The sequence below is a fragment of the Montipora foliosa genome, chromosome 10, assembly GCF_036669935.1.
Source record: "Montipora foliosa isolate CH-2021 chromosome 10, ASM3666993v2, whole genome shotgun sequence".
In the NCBI taxonomy this organism is placed as follows: domain Eukaryota; kingdom Metazoa; phylum Cnidaria; class Anthozoa; order Scleractinia; family Acroporidae; genus Montipora; species Montipora foliosa.
Genome location: NC_090878.1, coordinates 3,950,872 through 3,971,046, shown reverse-complemented (window position 1 = coordinate 3,971,046; position 20,175 = coordinate 3,950,872). Strand labels below are relative to the sequence as shown.

Here is a 20,175-nt window from a genome sequence, read left to right as displayed (position 1 = left end):
TACTGATAAATTAGGTTCAATTTACACTACTCTCCTATGCTAATGGCTTGAAACTACTGTGGTTAAAAATATTGGTATGGATAAACGCAGAACAAGTTTAATAAGAGAAAGGTGGAGAAGCTAAGAGCCCATTCTGGTTCTTTTTCCTCCACCCCTTTTTCCAGCTCTTTGTATTGAAAGTTGCTCATGAATTTGGTTCAATTGAAACTAGTTACTCCCTTAGGAAAATGACTCAAAATTACCATGGACACAATGACCATACAATGACCATACAATGATTTGCTATTAGTCTCTCCCCACGGGGCTTTTCGGGACTAATTTTACAATACTTTTGTGGGGGGACTTTAGCCAGACTGCTTGTTACGCAGTTTACAATTAATTTTTATGGAAGTGAAAGATGCCCCCGTCCAGCTTTAGGTTAGACCACAGCACGTCTTGTTGTTTACACAAGTATACTATTAGTGGGTATATAGAGATAAACGAAGATCAAGTGTAAAGAGAAAGTGGAAAGAGGTTAAGAACCCACTCTGATTCCGTTACTCCACCCGCCTCCCTCTCTCTTTCTCTCTCTCTCTTTCAAATGAAGACTGTGATCCTCCTTGTCCCGATATCTCAGCACACATTTTAAAATAGTCTTCACTGTCCTGTTTATTGTGGAAGCACAGTTGGATGGTCACATATTCGACGGCTAATCAGTGGGCGAACGTCCTCCAATTTGGTTGGTTTCTTTTCCTTGTCACCATCCAGTGAGATCACGAGAATTATACGTCTTGTTGTTTACATACTGTTACGTACTGACCAGATGAACAGATAGTCGAATAACTTGACGTCTCAATGTGTATTTTTTTTACTATAGGCCTTGCATTAAAGATATTCCACAGTAATTCACAAGCCCCAAAACGGCGTGGGAAAACCAAAGACGTAAACGCGTCTCAATTGTTGAAGCAATCTCTTTAATTAACACTCTGACTCCCAGGAGTAATCATCATGCAAATTCTCCTCACAATTTCAATGAAATGTCAGTCAGATAGGTATTGAAAATGAATACTATCATCAGCTTAAGAAGTGTGATCTTGATATAACACCAAATTCTCATGACTACCCAACAAAGAAATCTATGGTATACCACTACTTCTCTATAGTACGGTAATACTCCTCTCTTTTTAAGTTTTAACTTTTGATTTCTTGCATATTTCTCAAACATCAAAAAACCTGGAGACTAACTCGAAAACCTCTCGGCTATTTTAGTCTCCAAGCTCTCTTATTCCTGCACAAATATACACCCTTTTTACTTTTCTTTTTTTATAATAATTATTAACGTAACAAAGTGCAAATGAGCGAATAAACTATTTGTTGTTGTTGAAGTTTCGATCTTGGGAATAAAAGGGTTAAGGAGAATGTATTGTTTCATCAAGAAAAAAGCATAGTTGAAAAGAATGTTTTCGTTATATATTATGCTCGATTATAAGTATTTATCTCCCGCGGGACTTTGTAGTATGAGATGATATGATACGGCCAATATTGACGATCACAAATCGGAAATGTTCTAGCTAGCGGTACTTGAGCTTCATGCAGAAGATTCTAGCAGCGTTAAATATCTTTAGGAGAAGTCACTCATGAGTAAGCCTCACGGAGTTGTTTTCTTCCAGACTGAATCGATTAGAACATTCATTGTTCATTTCAATTACATAAGTTCGTCGACAGTTCTAGGTCCCTTCAAACTTGATTGTCTGAGTTGGTGAGAACTGTGTTAAACTTTGCTTTGTCCGTTCGATGAACCACTGATATAGCGAAACAGGCGTAAGTTTCCAAGTTATGCCTCTCAGTTTCTAGAGAAAGGTAAGTCATTATGTAATTTCCGATCAGCGATTCGCTTTTTCTTGCATTCGGTTCACCTAACGTAGATTCTCACTTGACGAACCTTGCCTGGAATAAAATTCAACGAGTGCCTCTTTAATCAAGAAGCAATTTCGACTTTTCTTGTGACAAAAATAACTGCATCAGAAATAATCCAACAGGGTGTCTTAGTTGTGATTTAAATATACTTATCTGTAGCATGGTGCGTGATAAATCACTCCCATATTTATTGTGCAGCTAAGCATTATTGAAAACAAAGGAACCGTGAAAGTCTAGAAACAAATCAAGAAACAATCAGGTATAAATAAAATACCTACGGAAAATTAATGCAATGATGGTATTGCTTGACTTTTAAGAGTCAAATGTTCCAAGGGATTATAATACAGACTTAGTCTGGTACGTCGGAATTAACGCTCTACGGGAAAGTACTGCTCAGTAGCCTTCACATTAGGAGTTCATTCACAAACTCAAACGTTTGGGCCATATCTCGCAGACCGCAACAAAACTAAAGAACCTCAAGAAACTACTTTTAGCCAACTTTCAGAAGAAAAACTTTGCATCATCTTGCCTTCAATTAAATATTAATTACCAATTGTATTTTACAATATTTTCTTATTCTACTTTTTTTGAAAGACAGTTGGTCCAAAGAAGCGCAGTTCTAAGAGGGACTGTGGCAGGTAACTGAAAAAAAAACCCATTTTAGTTTGGAATGCGTTCAAAAGATTTATCTCAATCCAGGTTGGTCATTTCTGAATTAAAACTATTTATAAAATTTAACACCCCCCACGATGTACGCTTGAAAGAACAAGTGCACTTAGCATGGTGCATAACTCGGGTTCGATCGTTGATCAACCTGGAAAGAAGCACGACTAACAGCTTACATGTATTTGTTTATCTGCCCTCTGTCAATTTATCGCACGTTTAACAACCTTTTAAAATTCCTTCCTTTCAAGAAGACAACTCAATTTTGTCATGACTTACTATGACTTACGTGCTACTTTTTGAATCGAATAATGCTGTTTCCATGTAATGCGAGGTACAGGAGAGAAGACATAACTATATCTATTGAGCTACGAGTGTAAAAATGAAGTGCGTAGTGTGACCATTCAAATGAAAGCTACTGAGCAGTACGTTGATGTGGTGCTGTTTATTCTGCTGCGCAAGGTGATTTTGACTTTTGAGACTGTGAGTGAAATCCTAAAGTGTGGTCATTCAATTGGAAAGTATTGAATGTTGCCTTCCATTAAAGCGGATATTCAGAACAAAGTAGATGACAGCTCAGGTCGACCCTTGCCGATAGAGATGTGTGTGTGGAAGCCCGAAAATACGAAGAACATTCAAGTGTTTGTGTAGCCTGCAAACCGAGAAGTATTTCAATGTGAAGGAACTCTCATGATGGAAAGGAGCAAACCGCCGTCAGCCGAAACGCGATTTTGATCGTTTTGTCTTTAAATAATCTTGGTCACTGGTTTTTATTCTTTGCAAAACCACATACATTGAAGATTTTCAACAGTGTTAAACAATAAAGCCATTCATATTGTGAAGAGTAAAATGTCTTAGTGGTTCCGGCATATCACGATGAAGAACTGATAGAGGCAATATCACAAAATGGTCAAATAAAAAAACTGTATACGTATCGATGCCGTATTTCAATAAATAGTGATACAATATCCCTCGAATTCAGAATTTTGTCAGTTTGCTGTTGATGAGTAGGAAAGAAATGAAATTAAGTTTGTAGTTCCTCAAATAATTCCCAAGAATTTTGTCAAATGCTCTGCACTGAACTAAGAACACTATCGGATCAACCCCAAGATGAAGTAATTCTTGATATCTGCGTTACAAAGTTTGAGAGTATTTTCTCAAATCCCGGCCTCTGCTTCAAGATACAGTGGGCTAGTTCACTTTTAAATAGCTTTCCATTTTTGAGTCAGATTCGATGCCGAAAGGTGGGAACGAACATGCCAAATATTTCATGCGGATATTGAGACAACTCGACATATTTCATTCTCAAGATTTCTTGGTTTTCTGATATTGTGCAGTGAAGGATCTTGAAACAAACATGTTACCACGAAGTAGGTCCGCAAGAAAATTGAGGTGCATCGTTTTACGGAGTAACACACCAAACGTTTCCATCTTCTAACGTGACAAGATCATCGGCTGGAGGCGGTCGATGAGCTCTAATTAGAGCTATAATTTCAAGCGATAATTTTCTTCAAAACAAATCTTCAACTGTTGGCAAGTTTTCAATTAATCTCTATTTTCGGCGACGTTTTTAACAACACTTGAGTTCCCACTTCTCATAAGCTGATAAATGTTTGTCAAGTATTATTTTCTTAATTTAAACCAATCAAACCCCACGCAATCACATCGTGAAGTTTTACATCATCTGCACAGAAAAGAATAAAGTTGTTTCTGGTTTTCATATGGATTGTATACCACTGAAAGCTTTTAAGACACTCCAAAAGGGTACTTAACTAGTATTTTGACAAAATTTTGTCGAAGGTCTCTAAGTACCAAATATTTTGTTGGTGGACGCCATCTATCAGCACATAATTTGTTGAGTTCAGAAAAACGAAAGGCCGCCTTAAATCATGTACTTTGGATCACACTGTAAGAAAACGAATTCCCTAGAACCATTTCAGGAGATTCAGTTTGCTTTATCAGAATGTCTTTGAACGCATTCTCATATAAATGCATTATATTTTGCAGCCATACAAGCTCAACTGGTCACAAGCCCTTGACGGCAGCCTCTCCAGCGCAGCAATTCGCAAACAAGCAAAATGGCTGAGCTAGGAACCCAAAGAGTTGTGCTGTTTTCTTCACCTCACAAAATGGTTGAAAAGGCCGATGGAGAAATCACACAGAGCTATTCTATTGAAAACAGAAACGTGCTACAGTCAGCACTTGATTCAGGGAGCGACACTCCAAGGACCGAAATTTCTTTCAAAGTTTCATGCAATGAGAGTTTAGACGATTCAGGAGGGAGTTCACCAAGAGAGTCCACTCAAGTTATCTGGACATACCACACATTGTCAGGAGCTTCCACAGAGGTAGCAGCTACATCAAAACCACTTGACACAGCAGAGACTGAAATTGAGGAAAACAGTAGAAGACGACACAATAAGAAAATAGATGGAGATGTTGGAGAAACCTCTCGTAGCAAAAGAAGCTTTATGGTTTACCAGAGAGAAAACATCTCACAAACACCAACGCTTGGTGAAATGAAGAAAGCAAAATATTCTGCTATTCAGTTTGAAAATCCGGCGTATAAACCAAAGAAACAAGGTAAAAACCAAGAGGATGGTAATAGTTCGATCCATGCACCAGAAAACGCTGCTAAGAGTGGGCACAAAACAAGCTACACCTACAAAATCCAGGAAGGTGTGGCCATCCTGCAACATGTTGAAAAAAAACCTAAAGTCGACGATAAACCTATTTCAGAAACAAGTGAAAGTGAACACAAATACGAAAGAAAAAGAGCAATAAATAAAGTAGAAGACATTGTTAAGGATGACATTCCAGGCTCGTCTACTGGAGTAGAATCGACAACATTGGACAAAAGTCCTATAAATGGGCCAGATGGTGCTCATTTTCAAGAACAAACGAAAAGAATTCAGAGGGAAGGGCACACCAAAGCTACTACAACATACTCCTCACCTGAGGCAGCTCTCAAACCAGAGCTTTCATTCAGGAAGCTTTCAAATCAAAAAATAAAAACGTTCGAGGCATCGCCCAATGGCAAGCATTTATCCGCCAGCATAGCTAAAACGGATTCTACTGTACCATTTATTCTGCCTCCGAGGGCTAAGATAAGAAACTCCAGTGAATGGATTACATACACCACATCCCAAGAAGAGGCTATCAAATCATGGAAAGAGGAAGGTCCATCAAGTAATCTGTCAATCGAGAAAATTCGGTACTATCAAAAACACGATTCTCTGCCAAATATTACACTTCATATCCACTCAAAGAGTAGAAGAACAACCGTTCCTGGAAACTCATCAGATACCTCCTCCGCAGACTATGGAGTAGTGTCAGCAAAAGAAGATTCTGAACACCCTAAAACCCAAAACTGGACTTCAGAGGGAGAGGACGCACACGGTAAAAAACCAACTCTAAACGTAATGGAAACGGCACAAAAACCTCGCAAGCTTCTTATTCCAACCTTCAAAAATACTCAAGATCAACAATCAGACAAAGTTGACAACGACCAAATTGCATTAACTGGTAACCGAGTAATTCCAGACTTCAGCGAAAAGAACCGCTCTACAGCAACACAAGAACAACCGCAATCTCTAAAAGTGAACAAGATTAACGCGGAACAATGGATAACACAGACCATCCAACATGAAGTTCCCAAAACAGAAGAGCTGCCGCAAACCAACAAGCTATCGGTGGACAAAATGCAATTTCTACAAAATAAGGAAACAGAGAAGATGGAAACAGCTTATGTTTCAAGCCCTGGTAAGGTTCTTATACCGGACTTCAACCTGAAAGGCTCTTGTAATAAGGATGAAGAGATTCTGCCTCCTTCACAGCCTAAGTCAAACAATAAGGAAGAATGGATAACGCCAGTCACAAAGCAAGAAGAGGTGCAACAGGAACCAGCGCTTGCAAGTCCTAAGTTCTCAGTGGAGAAGATCCAGTTTCCAGACAAGCACGAAGAAGAAGAGAATCACAGACCTCATAGGTCTCCTCCTGGAAAAATAGTTATCCCAGACTTCAATCAGGAAAGCTCATCTAAAAAGGAACAGCCACCACTTAAAATACCAGCCAAGCTTAATGCAGAACAGTGGATAACAACAACGATAAAACAAGCTGACCAAAGGTCGGACCTGCCATCACCGACAAAAAAACTGTCAATAGAAAAGATGCAATTTCTTCAAGGCCAGGAAGTACAGAGGGATGACAACGTTGGCGTGTCAAGACCAGGCAAGCTTGTTATTCCCGATTTGACTCAGGAAAGCTCTGTTGTACAGGTAAAAACTGCATCAACACCTCCAAAACAACGTATTACCGAAGAATGCATAACTCAAACCACCAAACAAGAAGTAGAATCGGATTTGCCGTTTTCTGTAGAAAAGGTGTCCTTGGAAAAAATAGAAAGTACTCAAGATCAACAATCAGACAAAGTTGACTACGGGAAAATTGCATTTCCTGGTAAGCTAGTCATTCCAGACTTCAGCGAAAAGAACCGCTCTACAGCAACACAAGAACAACCGCAATCTCTAAAAGTAAACAAGATTAACGCGGAACAATGGATAACACAGACCATCCAACATGAGGTTCCCAAAACAGAAGAGCTGCCGCAAACCAACAAGCTATCGGTGGAGAAAATGCAATTTCTACAAAATAAGGAAACAGAGAAGATGGAAACAGCTTATGTTTCAAGCCCTGGTAAGGTTCTTATACCGGACTTCAACCTGAAAGGCTCTTGTAATAAGGATGAAGAGATTCTGCCTCCTTCACAGCCTAAGTCAAACAATACAGAAGAATGGATAACGCCAGTCACAAAGCAAGAAGAGGTGCAACAGGAACCAGCCCTTGCAAGTCTTAAGTTCTCGGTGGAGAAGATCCAGTTTCCAGACAAGCACGAAGAAGAAGGGAATGACAGGCCTCATAAATCTCCTCCTGGAAAAATAGTTATCCCAGACTTCAATCAGGAAAGCTCATCTAAAAAGGAACAGCCACCACTTAAAATACCAGCCAAGCTTAATGCAGAACAGTGGATAACAACAACAATAAAACAAGCATACCAAAGGTCGGACCTGCCATCACCGACAAAAAAGCTGTCAATAGAAAAGATGCAATTTCTTCAAGGACAGGAAGTACAGAGGGATGACAACGTTGGCGTGTCAAGACCAGGCAAGCTTGTTATTCCCGATTTGACTCAGGAAAGCTCTGTTGTCCAGGTAAAATCTGCATCACCACCTCCAAAACAACGTATTACCGAAGAATGCATAACTCAAACCACCAAACAAGAAGTAGAATCGGATTTGCCGTTTTCTGTAGAAAAGGTGTCGTTAGAAAAAATAGAAAGTACTCAAGATCAACAATCAGACAAAGTTGACTACGGGAAAATTGCATTTCCTGGTAAGCTAGTCATTCCAGACTTCATCGAAAAGAACTCCTCTACAGCAACACAAGAACAACCGCAATCTCTAAAAGTAAACAAGATTAACGCGGAACAATGGATAACACAGACCATCCAACATGAAGTTCCCAAAACAGAAGAGCTGCCGCAAACCAACAAGCTATCGGTGGAGAAAATGCAATTTCTACAAAATAAGGAAACAGAGAAGATGGAAACAGCTTATATTTCAAGCCCTGGTAAGGTTCTTATACCGGACTTCAACCTGAAAGGCTCTTGTAATAAGGATGAAGAGATTCTGCCTCCTTCACAGCCTAAGTCAAACAATACAGAAGAATGGATAACGCCAGTCACAAAGCAAGAAGAGGTGCAACAGGAACCAGCCCTTGCAAGTCTTAAGTTTTCGGTGGAGAAGATCCAGTTTCCAGACAAGCACGAAGAAGAAGGGAATGACAGGCCTCATAGGTCTCCTCCTGGAAAAATAGTTATCCCAGACTTCAATCAGGAAAGCTCATCTAAAAAGGAACAGCCACCACTTAAAATACCAGCCAAGCTTAATGCAGAACAGTGGATAACAACAACGATAAAACAAGCTGACCAAAGGTCGGACCTGCCATCACCGACAAAAAAGCTGTCAATAGAAAAGATGCAATTTCTTCAAGGCCAGGAAGTACAGAGGGATGACAACGTTGGCGTGTCAAGACCAGGCAAGCTTGTTATTCCCGATTTGACTCAGGAAAGCTCTGTTGTACAGTTAAAAACTGCATCAACACCTCCAAAACAACGTATTACCGAAGAATGCATAACTCAAACCACCAAACAAGAAGTAGAATCGGATTTGCCGTTTTCTGTAGAAAAGGTATCATTGGAAAAAGTAGAAAGTACTCAAGATCAACAATCAGACAAAGTTGACTACGGGAAAATTGCATTTCCTGGTAAGCTAGTCATTCCAGACTTCAGCGAAAACAACCGCTCTACAGCAACACAAGAACAACCGCAATCTCTAAAAGTAAACAAGTTTAACGCGGAACAATGGATAACACAGACCATCCAACATGAAGTTCCCAAAACAGAAGAGCTGCCGCAAACCAACAAGCTATCGGTGGAGAAAATGCAATTTCTACAAAATAAGGAAACAGAGAAGATGGAAACAGCTTATGTTTCAAGCCCTGGTAAGGTTCTTATACCGGACTTCAACCTGAAAGGCTCTTGTAATAAGGATGAAGAGATTCTGCCTCCTTCACAGCCTAAGTCAAACAATACAGAAGAATGGATAACGCCAGTCACAAAGCAAGAAGAGGTGCAACAGGAACCAGCGCTTGCAAGTCCTAAGTTCTCGGTGGAGAAGATCCAGTTTCAAGACAAGCACGAAGAAGAAGGGAATGACAGGCCTCATAAATCTCCTCCTGGACAAATAGTTATCCCAGACTTCAATCAGGAAAGCTCATCTAAAAAGGAACAGCCACCACTTAAAATACCAGCCAAGCTTAATGCAGAACAGTGGATAACAACAACAATAAAACAAGCATACCAAAGGTCGGACCTGCCATCACCGACAAAAAAGCTGTCAATAGAAAAGATGCAATTTCTTCAAGGCCAGGAAGTACAGAGGGATGACAACGTTGGCGTGTCAAGACCAGGCAAGCTTGTTATTCCCGATTTGACTCAGGAAAGCTCTGTTGTCCAGGTAAAATCTGCATCACCACCTCCAAAACAACGTATTGCCGAACAATGCATAACTCAAACCACCGAACAAGAAGTAGAATCGGATTTGCCGTTTTCTGTAGAAAAGGTGTCCTTGGAAAAATTAGAAAGTACTCAAGATCAACAATCAGACAAAGTTGACTACGGAAAAATTGCATTTCCTGGTAAGCTAGTCATTCCAGACTTCATCGAAAACAACCGCTCTAAAGCAACACAAGAACAACCGCAATCTCTAAAAGTAAACAAGATTAACGCGGAACAATGGATAACACAGACCATCCAACATGAAGTTCCCAAAACAGAAGAGCCGCCGCAAACCAACAAGCTATCGGTGGAGAAAATGCAATTTCTACAAAATAAGGAAACAGAGAAGATGGAAACAGCTTATGTTTCAAGCCCTCGTAAAGTTCGTATACCGGACTTCAACCTGAAAGGCTCTTGTAATAAGGATGAAGAGATTCTGCCTCCTTCACAGCCTAAGTCAAACAATACAGAAGAATGGATAACGCCAGTCACAAAGCAAGAAGAGGTGCAACAGGAACCAGCGCTTGCAAGTCCTAAGTTCTCAGTGGAGAAGATCCAGTTTCCAGACAAGCACGAAGAAGAAGGGAATGACAGGCCTCATAAATCTCCTCCTGGAAAAATAGTTATCCCAGACTTCAATCAGGAAAGCTCATCTAAAAAGGAACAGCCACCACTTAAAATACCAGCCAAGCTTAATGCAGAACAGTGGATAACAACAACGATAAAACAAGCTGACCAAAGGTCGGACCTGCCATCACCGACAAAAAAGCTGTCAATAGAAAAGATGCAATTTCTTCAAGGCCAGGAAGTACAGAGGGATGACAACGTTGGCGTGTCAAGACCAGGCAAGCTTGTTATTCCCGATTTGACTCAGGAAAGCTCTGTTGTACAGGTAAAAACTGCATCACCACCTCCAAAACAACGTATTACCGAAGAATGCATAACTCAAACCACCAAACAAGAAGTAGAATCGGATTTGCCGTTTTCTGTAGAAAAGGTGTCCTTGGAAAAAGTAGAAAGTACTCAAGATCAACAATCAGACAAAGTTGACTACGGGAAAATTGCATTTCCTGGTAAGCTAATCATTCCAGACTTCAGCGAAAAGAACCGTTCTCCAGCAACACAAGAACAACCGCAATCTCTAAAAGTAAACAAGATTAACGCGGAACAATGGATAACACAGACCATCCAACATGAAGTTCCCAAAACAGAAGAGCTGCCGCAAACCAACAAGCTATCGGTGGAGAAAATGCAATTTCTACAAAATAAGGAAACAGAGAAGATGAAAACAGCTTATGTTTCAAGCCCTGGTAAGGTTCTTATACCGGACTTCAACCTGAAAGGCTCTTGTAATAAGGATGAAGAGATTCTGCCTCCTTCACAGCCTAAGTCAAACAATACAGAAGAATGGATAACGCCAGTCACAAAGCAAGAAGAGGTGCAACAGGAACCAGCGCTTGCAAGTCCTAAGTTCTTAGTGGAGAAGATCCAGTTTCCAGACAAGCACGACGAAGAAGGGAATGACAGACCTCATAGGTCTCCTCCTGGAAAAATAGTTATCCCAGACTTCAATCAGGAAAGCTCATCTAAAAAGGAACAGCCACCACTTAAAATACCAGCCAAGCTTAATGCAGAACAGTGGATAACAACAACAATAAAACAAGCATACCAAAGGTCGGACCTGCCATCACCGACAAAAAAGCTGTCAATAGAAAAGATGCAATTTCTTCAAGGCCAGGAAGTACAGAGGGATGACAACGTTGGCGTGTCAAGACCAGGCAAGCTTGTTATTCCCGATTTGACTCAGGAAAGCTCTGTTGTACAGGTAAAAACTGCATCAACACCTCCAAAACAACGTATTAGCGAAGAATGCATAACTCAAACCACCAAACAAGAAGTAGAATCGGATTTGCCGTTTTCTGTAGAAAAAGTGTCCTTGGAAAAAATAGAAAGTACTCAAGATCAACAATCAGACAAAGTTGACTACGGGAAAATTGCATTTCCTGGTAAGCTAATCATTCCAGACTTCAGCGAAAAGAACCACTCTACAGCAACACAAGAACAACCGCAATCTCTAAAAGTAAACAAGATTAACGCGGAACAATGGATAACACAGACCATCCAACATGAAGTTCCCAAAACAGAAGAGCTGCCGCAAACCAACAAGCTATCGGTGGACAAAATGCAATTTCTACAAAATAAGGAAACAGAGAAGATGGAAACAGCTTATGTTTCAAGCCCTGGTAAGGTTCTTATACCGGACTTCAACCTGAAAGGCTCTTGTAATAAGGATGAAGAGATTCTGCCTCCTTCACAGCCTAAGTTAAACAATAAGGAAGAATGGATAACGTCAGTCACAAAGCAAGAAGAGGTGCAACAGGAACCAGCGCTTGCAAGTCCTAAGTTCTCAGTGGAGAAGATCCAGTTTCCAGACAAGCACGACGAAGAAGAGAATGACAGGCCTCATAAATCTCCTCCTGGAAAAATAGTTATCCCAGACTTCAATCAGGAAAGCTCATCTAAAAAGGAACAGCCACCACTTAAAATACCAGCCAAGCTTAATGCAGAACAGTGGATAACAACAACAATAAAACAAGCATACCAAAGGTCGGACCTGCCATCACCGACAAAAAAGCTGTCAATAGAAAAGATGCAATTTCTTCAAGGCCAGGAAGTACAGAGGGATGACAACGTTGGCGTGTCAAGACCAGGCAAGCTTGTTATTCCCGATTTGACTCAGGAAAGCTCTGTTGTACAGGTAAAAACTGCATCACCACCTCCAAAACAACGTATTAGCGAAGAATGCATAACTCAAACCACCAAACAAGAAGTAGAATCGGATTTGCCGTTTTCTGTAGAAAAGGTGTCCTTGGAAAAAATAGAAAGTACTCAAGATCAACAATCAGACAAAGTTGACTACGGGAAAATTGCATTTCCTGGTAAGCTAATCATTCCAGACTTCAGCGAAAAGAACCACTCTACAGCAACACAAGAACAACCGCAATCTCTAAAAGTAAACAAGATTAACGCGGAACAATGGATAACACAGACCATCCAACATGAAGTTCCCAAAACAGAAGAGCTGCCGCAAACCAACAAGCTATCGGTGGACAAAATGCAATTTCTACAAAATAAGGAAACAGAGAAGATGGAAACAGCTTATGTTTCAAGCCCTGGTAAGGTTCTTATACCGGACTTCAACCTGAAAGGCTCTTGTAATAAGGATGAAGAGATTCTGCCTCCTTCACAGCCTAAGTCAAACAATACAGAAGAATGGATAACGCCAGTCACAAAGCAAGAAGAGATGCAACAGGAACCAGCGCTTGCAAGTCCTAAGTTCTCGGTGGAAAAGATCCAGTTTCCAGACAAGCACGAAGAAGGGAATGACAGGCCTCATAAATCTCCTCCTGGAAAAATAGTTATCCCAGACTTCAATCAGGAAAGCTCATCTAAAAAGGAACAGCCACCACTTAAAATACCAGCCAAGCTTAATGCAGAACAGTGGATAACAACAACGATAAAACAAGCTGACGAAAGGTCGGACCTGCCATCACCGACAAAAAAGCTGTCAATAGAAAAGATGCAATTTCTTCAAGGCCAGGAAGTACAGAGGGATGACAACGTTGACGTGTCAAGACCAGGCAAGCTTGTTATTCCCGATTTGACTCAGGAAAGCTCTGTTGTACAGGTAAAAACTGCATCACCACCTCCAAAACAACGTATTAGCGAAGAATGCATAACTCAAACCACCAAACAAGAAGTAGAATCGGATTTGCCGTTTTCTGTAGAAAAGGTGTCCTTGGAAAAAATAGAAAGTACTCAAGATCAACAATCAGACAAAGTTGACTACGGGAAAATTGCATTTCCTGGTAAGCTAATCATTCCAGACTTCAGCGAAAAGAACCACTCTACAGCAACACAAGAACAACCGCAATCTCTAAAAGTAAACAAGATTAACGCGGAACAATGGATAACACAGACCATCCAACATGAAGTTCCCAAAACAGAAGAGCTGCCGCAAACCAACAAGCTATCGGTGGACAAAATGCAATTTCTACAAAATAAGGAAACAGAGAAGATGGAAACAGCTTATGTTTCAAGCCCTGGTAAGGTTCTTATACCGGACTTCAACCTGAAAGGCTCTTGTAATAAGGATGAAGAGATTCTGCCTCCTTCACAGCCTAAGTCAAACAATACAGAAGAATGGATAACGCCAGTCACAAAGCAAGAAGAGGTGCAACAGGAACCAGCGCTTGCAAGTCCTAAGTTCTCGGTGGAGAAGATCCAGTTTCCAGACAAGCACGAAGAAGAAGGGAATGACAGGCCTCATAGGTCTCCTCCTGGAAAAATAGTTATCCCAGACTTCAATCAGGAAAGCTCATCTAAAAAGGAACAGCCACCACTTAAAATACCAGCCAAGCTGAATGCAGAACAGTGGATAACAACAACGATAAAACAATCTGACCAGAGGTCGGACCTGCCATCACCGACAAAAAAGCTGTCAATAGAAAAGATGCAATTTCTTCAAGGCCAGGAAGTACAGAGGGATGACAACGTTGGCGTGTCAAGACCAGGCAAGCTTGTTATTCCCGATTTGACTCAGGAAAGCTCTGTTGTACAGGTAAAAACTGCATCACCACCTCCAAAACAACGTATTGCCGAAGAATGCATACCTCAAACCACCAAACAAGAAGTAGAATCGGATTTGCTGTTTTCTGTAGAAAAGGTGTCCTTCGAAAAAGTAGAAAGTACTCAAGATCAACAATCAGACAAAGTTGACTACGGGAAAATTGCATTTCCTGGTAAGCTAGTCATTCCAGACTTTAGCGAAAAGAACCATTCTACAGCAACACAAGAACAACCGCAATCTCTAAAAGTAAACAAGATTAACGCGGAACAGTGGAAAACACAGACCATCCAACATGAAGTTCCCAAAACAGAACAGCTGCTGCTAACGAACAAGCTATCGGTGGAGAAAATGCAATTTCTACAAAATAAGGAAACAGAGAAGTTGGAAACAGCTTATGTTTTAAGCCCTGGTAAGGTTCTTATACCGGACTACAACCTGAAAGGCTCTTGTGATAAGGATGAAGAGATTCTACCTGCTTCACAACCTAAGTCAAACAATACAGAAGAATGGATAACGCTAGTCACAAAGCAAGAGGAGGTGCAACTGGAACCAGCGGTTCCAAGTACTAAGTTCTCGGTGGAGAACATCCAGTTTCCAGATAAGCACGAAGACGACAAGAATGACAGGCCTTATAGGTCTCCTCCTGGAAAAATAGTTATCCCAGACTTCAATCAGGACAGCTCATGTACAAAAGAACAGCCACCACTTAAAATACCAGCCAAGCTTAATGCAGAACAATGGATAACAACAACGATAAAACAAGCTGACCAAAGGTCGGACCTGCCATCACCAACAAAAAAGCTATCAATAGAGAAGATGCAATTTCTTCAAGGCCAGGAAGTACAGAGTGATGACAACGTTCGCGTGTCAAGTCCTGGGAAGCTTGTTATTTCCAATTTTACTCAGGAAATCGCTGTTGTAGAGGTTAAATCTTCATCACCGCCTCCAGAAAGCATCTCCAGAATTACGAATCAGAGAATATTTCCAATAAGTAAACAAGAAGGTGTACAGTTGGAACCTGTGCGCTTAGCGACTGAGTTATCGACAGAAAAGATTCAATTTGTACAAAACGAAAATGGACAGAATGTTGAAAATGCTCCTGTTGGTACGCAAAGAATGCCAGACGTTAATCAACATAGCTCTTTCACACAAGTACAAGAGATACCACATACTATCAAAGAAGTAGAGCTCCAAGAATCGCATACTTTAAGAAAATCTACAAATCCATCTCCCCGAAAGCTTGTCATTCCTAACTTTGGTGTTCATAGCTTTTCAGTTGATGTTAAGAACGTTGTACCACCTCACAGTGGAGGGGAACGGCATCCTGAACAGGGGAAAACAAATTTAACATCTTGTGGAGATTGGACAACGGGAGACGTGCCCGAGACGGGAAAGTTACCAGCGGAGAAATTTCAGTGTTTTCAGGTACAAGATGCACAAACAGCCAGGAAAACCATTACCTCCATACCTGGTAAGGTTGTCATCCCAAATTTTGATAAGGGGGAGTCTTCTATTAAAGTACCTGAAAAACCAGTGAACAAACTCAATACTGAGCAGTGGATAACTCAGGTTGTAGGAAATGACAAACGCAGATCTTTAGAACCTTTTAATGTCAGCGAAAGGGAACACAGTAATGTTGAAAAGATGAAGCTCATTTTTGTCCAGGGCGCGGAGACAGCTACAATGTCCCAAATGTCAGAACCTGGAACATTTCTTGTACCAGATTTCGATCAGGACGACTGTCAAACTAATAGGCTTGAATTGACCTCGCGTTCTGAGGAGGACAGTCGTTATGTTGAACAACAGACAGCACAGAGTCTAGGGAAGGCAGAAAATGGTGCCGAAACATCGTCTTCTCCAACAAATAAATTATCAGCACTGAAGTTGCACTTTATTAACACACAAGATGCTCATTCAGTCGATGCAGTCCACGATTCAAGACCAGGAAAAATTGTAATCCCAGATTTCAACCAGAACAGTTCCTACACTCACGTCCATGGAAACTCATCTCCTCCAAAAGGGAAGATACGTCAGACGGAGGATTGGTTAACACACTCTATGACTCTCCAAGAGCTTAGAACTATTCCACTCCCCGTGAGGAACAAGCTCTCTGAAGACAAAATGCAGTTGTTTCAACACAAGCCTGTGTACACAGGTGATAATGTAGATGTTTCTTTCCCTGGCAAAATTGTACTTTCAGACAACAGTCAGAGAGACTTCTCTAAGGAAGAGCAGGAAGCTTTGCGACCTTCTAAACTGAACAAAGGCAATTCATTGAAATTAATTTTTGAAGCAAATGGTCAAGATTTAAGAGGTGAAGAGATTAGCCCATTATTTGGCCAAGGCCAAGATGTACAGACAGGTTTCTCTGCACAAAGTGGAGACATCCCTAATTTTTCACAAATGAAGAAGCGTGATTCCGTGAAGCTGGTTTTCGAGGGTAATGGTCAGGAAGTGGCACATGAGGCGACTGGTTCAATAAACAAGCCGTCATCAGAGAGAGGAGAGACTTCTCAAAATGTACTTCCAAGTAACCATGTGGAAGAGAGAGAAGTTCCTCAGCCAACAAAACTGGTCAAACGTAATTCACTTAAACTTGTTTTTGAGGCCGATGGGCGAGAAGTTAGACCAGAGGTGACTCGCCCAATAAAACAACTCTCAGCAGAGAGACTGAAGTTTTCTGGGGATGCTCAAGCACGTTTTTCTGTGGAAGAGAGAGAAGTTCCTCAGCCAACAAAGCTGGAGAAACGTAATTCACTGAAGCTAGTCTTTGAGGCCGATGGGCGAGAAATAAAACCTGATGTGACTCGCTCAATAAACAAGCTTTCAGCAGAGAGATTACAGTTTCCTCAGACTTCTTACTCAAGTTGCCCTGGAGAAGAGAAAGACATTCCGCGGCCTTCTAAAGTAAAGAAACGCAATTCCCTGAAACTTGTTTTTGAGGCTGATGAGCGGGAAGAGAAACCTCAAGTGACCCGTCCAATTAACAGACTTTCAGCAGAGAGATTGCAGTTTCCCCAAGAGAGATCTCTAAATGCTCCCGTGGACGACATACATTTTTCTCGGGCTTCCAACATGGAAAAGCGCAATTCTCTTAAGCTGGTTTTTGAATCCAATCAACAAGAAGTCAGACCTGAAAAGAACCCCGTGATAAACAGGCTTTCAGCAGAGAAAAAACAATTTTACCAAGATGCACAGACGGGTTTCTCTGTTCAAGAGAGACGTGCTCCTGGGCCTTCCATACTGAAAAAAAGCGACTCTCTTCGGTTGGTCTTTGGGGATGATCAACATGAAGAATTCAGACCAATTCGTCCAATTACCAGGTTTACAGCAGGGGATTTGCAGTTTGCTCAAGACGAATATACATTACCAGAGTATCGTTCTCACAGTTTTTCAATGGATGACCACAAAGAGCATGAAACCCAGCAATGGTTTTCACAAAATAGAGTCCAGCCGAAACAAACGCACATTGTATCCACAGACAAGTTACAGTTTGTTCCCCACGAAATTGAAGGGACGATGCAAATGTCTACTCATCCAGTAACTGGTAAACATGCTGTCCTTGATTTTGACCAACATAGCTCTTCCATACAAGTGCATAAACAATTTCCGCCCCCAAAAGTGGGAAAAATAAACGCAGAGGAGTGGATGACGCACTCCTTGTCACGCGAAGAGATAAGATCATTACCCCTTCCTTCTCGAAGCAAACTTTCAGAAGATAAAGTGGAGCCGTTTAATGAGAATCAAAGGACGAGGTAATTTGACAACAAAAATTGTCATTTCTGAATATCGTACTTACACTCTTTAATTCAAAGTCGAGGAATCCAGAGGCGTTGACAGGAAAAGGCAAGCACACACCATTAGCCACTCATCAGAGCTGGCATCTTCAACAGGAATGTACAAACACAAGAAAGACAGCCAATTAAAACCGTCCGTGGAGGGTTATCGCTCCTTCCGGATTTCAGTGATACTTAACAACTCGAATAACTCTTAAGGAAAAAACTCTGGCACCGGCCTGAAATTAAAACAACTTCAAGACGGAGAAAGTACAGTGTTTATTCCTTTTGCTGTATAAACAGAAAATACCGGGCCATATTGTAAACCAATGGTGGATGTATATCTCCATAGTTCAAATCATCTTCCATGAGATAAAGTTGACTTTATTGGTCCATATTAACGCTGTACGTTTGTTTATCATATTGGAAATCTTATGTCCATCTGACAGTTTTGGAAAATGAGCTATCAAATGAAAGATTTTGAGAATCACTTCACTCGTGTCATTACATGTCGCGCTGCTAATGTATTTAGTTTATTATTATTATTATTATTATTATTATTGTTATTATTGTTATTATCATTATCATTATCATTATTATTATTATTATTATTTACATTGCGAGTAAAATGTTCTCGAAACATGTTTTGCAGCGATTCAACAAACCAGAGCATGTTTTGCAAAATATATGTTTTCCAGCGATTCATTAAACCAGAGCATACAATGAGAGATTTAGGAAACTATGAATAAGCGCCTAATGTCTGCTTAGGACCCTTTCCATTTGACAGAACTGACCGACCAGACCGGGCATTTGGAAAAATTAACTCTACAATGCCTTCAAATTAACACACTTCGAGGATGATATATACTGCTCCAGAAGAATGCGAGGAATTATCACCTCTGCATTCAAGTGTTCTTCAAATTGTTGCATTTTCTTCGCAAACTGACGAGTCTGGCCGGTTAGTGCTGACAAAAGGAAAGCTCCCTTAGTGTAAAACTAGGTTGTCCTTACAAGACCGGATAACCAAAATCAACGCATCAAATACCGCACGGAATATTTTTTTTTCTTTTCACTCGCCAATTAAATAATATTATAGGTGCAGGTTGGAAATAAAGTTCACTTCTTGACAAGTATTTGAGCTTTTCAGGTTGTGGGTGTAGTCAGTTTAAAAAGCGCGAGACTATAGGGATAACAATAGTTTAACTATGAGATAACTGAAGCTCCTAGGCAATACTCTCCTGTGGTGCTGTTTAGATCAGTTACAACAAGGTGGTTCTAGGCTTTTCAGTCACCTCCGGTGAGATCCTAACATGTGACCATTAAAATGAAAGCTACAGAGCAGTACTTTTTTGTTGCCTGCCCCTTATTATATTGTTTAAGGTGGTTTTCAGTATATTGCTGAAAGCATAAAGTGTGACCAATCAAATAAAAGCTACTGCATGAGTGAACAATACTTTCCTGTGGTGCTGTTTATTATGCTGTACAAGGTCTACAAGGTGGTTTCAACTTTTTAAGTCTGCGGGTGAAATCCTAACGTGTGAAAGCTACCGAGCAGTACTTTCCTGTGGTGCTTAGCCAGCGAGCAAGCTCTCTTTCGGGGTGGGTGGGCAAAGAGAGCTTGCTCGCAGGCTATGTGGTGCTGTTTGTTATGCTGTACAAGGTGGTTTCAACTTTTAGTCTGTGGGTGAAATCCTAAAGTGTGACCATTCAATTGAAAGCTACTGAGCAGCTCTTTCCTGTGGTGCTGTTTATTATGCTGTACAAGATGGTTCTAAGGGGCTTTTCACATGATCCCGGTTGACCGGGCTGACTCGGTTACCGAGATGAAATTGGTTTATGTTCATATGGCGAGTTTCAGCCCGCTTTCCGAGATGAAAAATTTGAAAAAGTGGTGACGCCACCATTCAGGCGTGAAATCTAACGAACAAGCCTGGCGAGAATTTTTCGAATTTTCTTTGTTTAAGCAACTTCAAATTTCTTTTGACTTTACGTTAACTATCAAATGAAACTATTCCGAATTTCATTATCGAAGAAAAGAGAAGTAAAAAATCGGTAATGTCCGTTCTATCACGAAAATGCATTGTATTATTTTC

The 20,175-nt window shown here is 40.7% G+C and overlaps 2 protein-coding genes across 5 annotated transcripts in view; both read left to right on the top strand.

The window, feature by feature from the left end:
• The window catches only part of LOC137973067 (trichohyalin-like), a 141,944-nt gene that overhangs the window by 33,937 nt on the left and 87,832 nt on the right, over positions 1-20,175 (top strand). The window lies entirely within an intron of this gene.
• On the top strand, positions 1,073-19,535 carry LOC137973065 (titin homolog). Its single transcript, XM_068819790.1, has 2 exons — positions 1,073-1,839; positions 4,567-19,535. Exon 2 carries the CDS (start codon positions 4,638-4,640, stop codon positions 18,063-18,065), a length of 13,428 nt encoding a protein of 4,475 aa, XP_068675891.1. The 5' UTR covers positions 1,073-1,839; positions 4,567-4,637; the 3' UTR covers positions 18,066-19,535.

Coding starts and splice junctions, on each gene's coding strand:
- LOC137973065 (XM_068819790.1), top strand. CDS start 4,638: ATGGCTGAGCTAGGAACCCAAAGAGTTGTGCTGTTTTCTTCACCTCAC.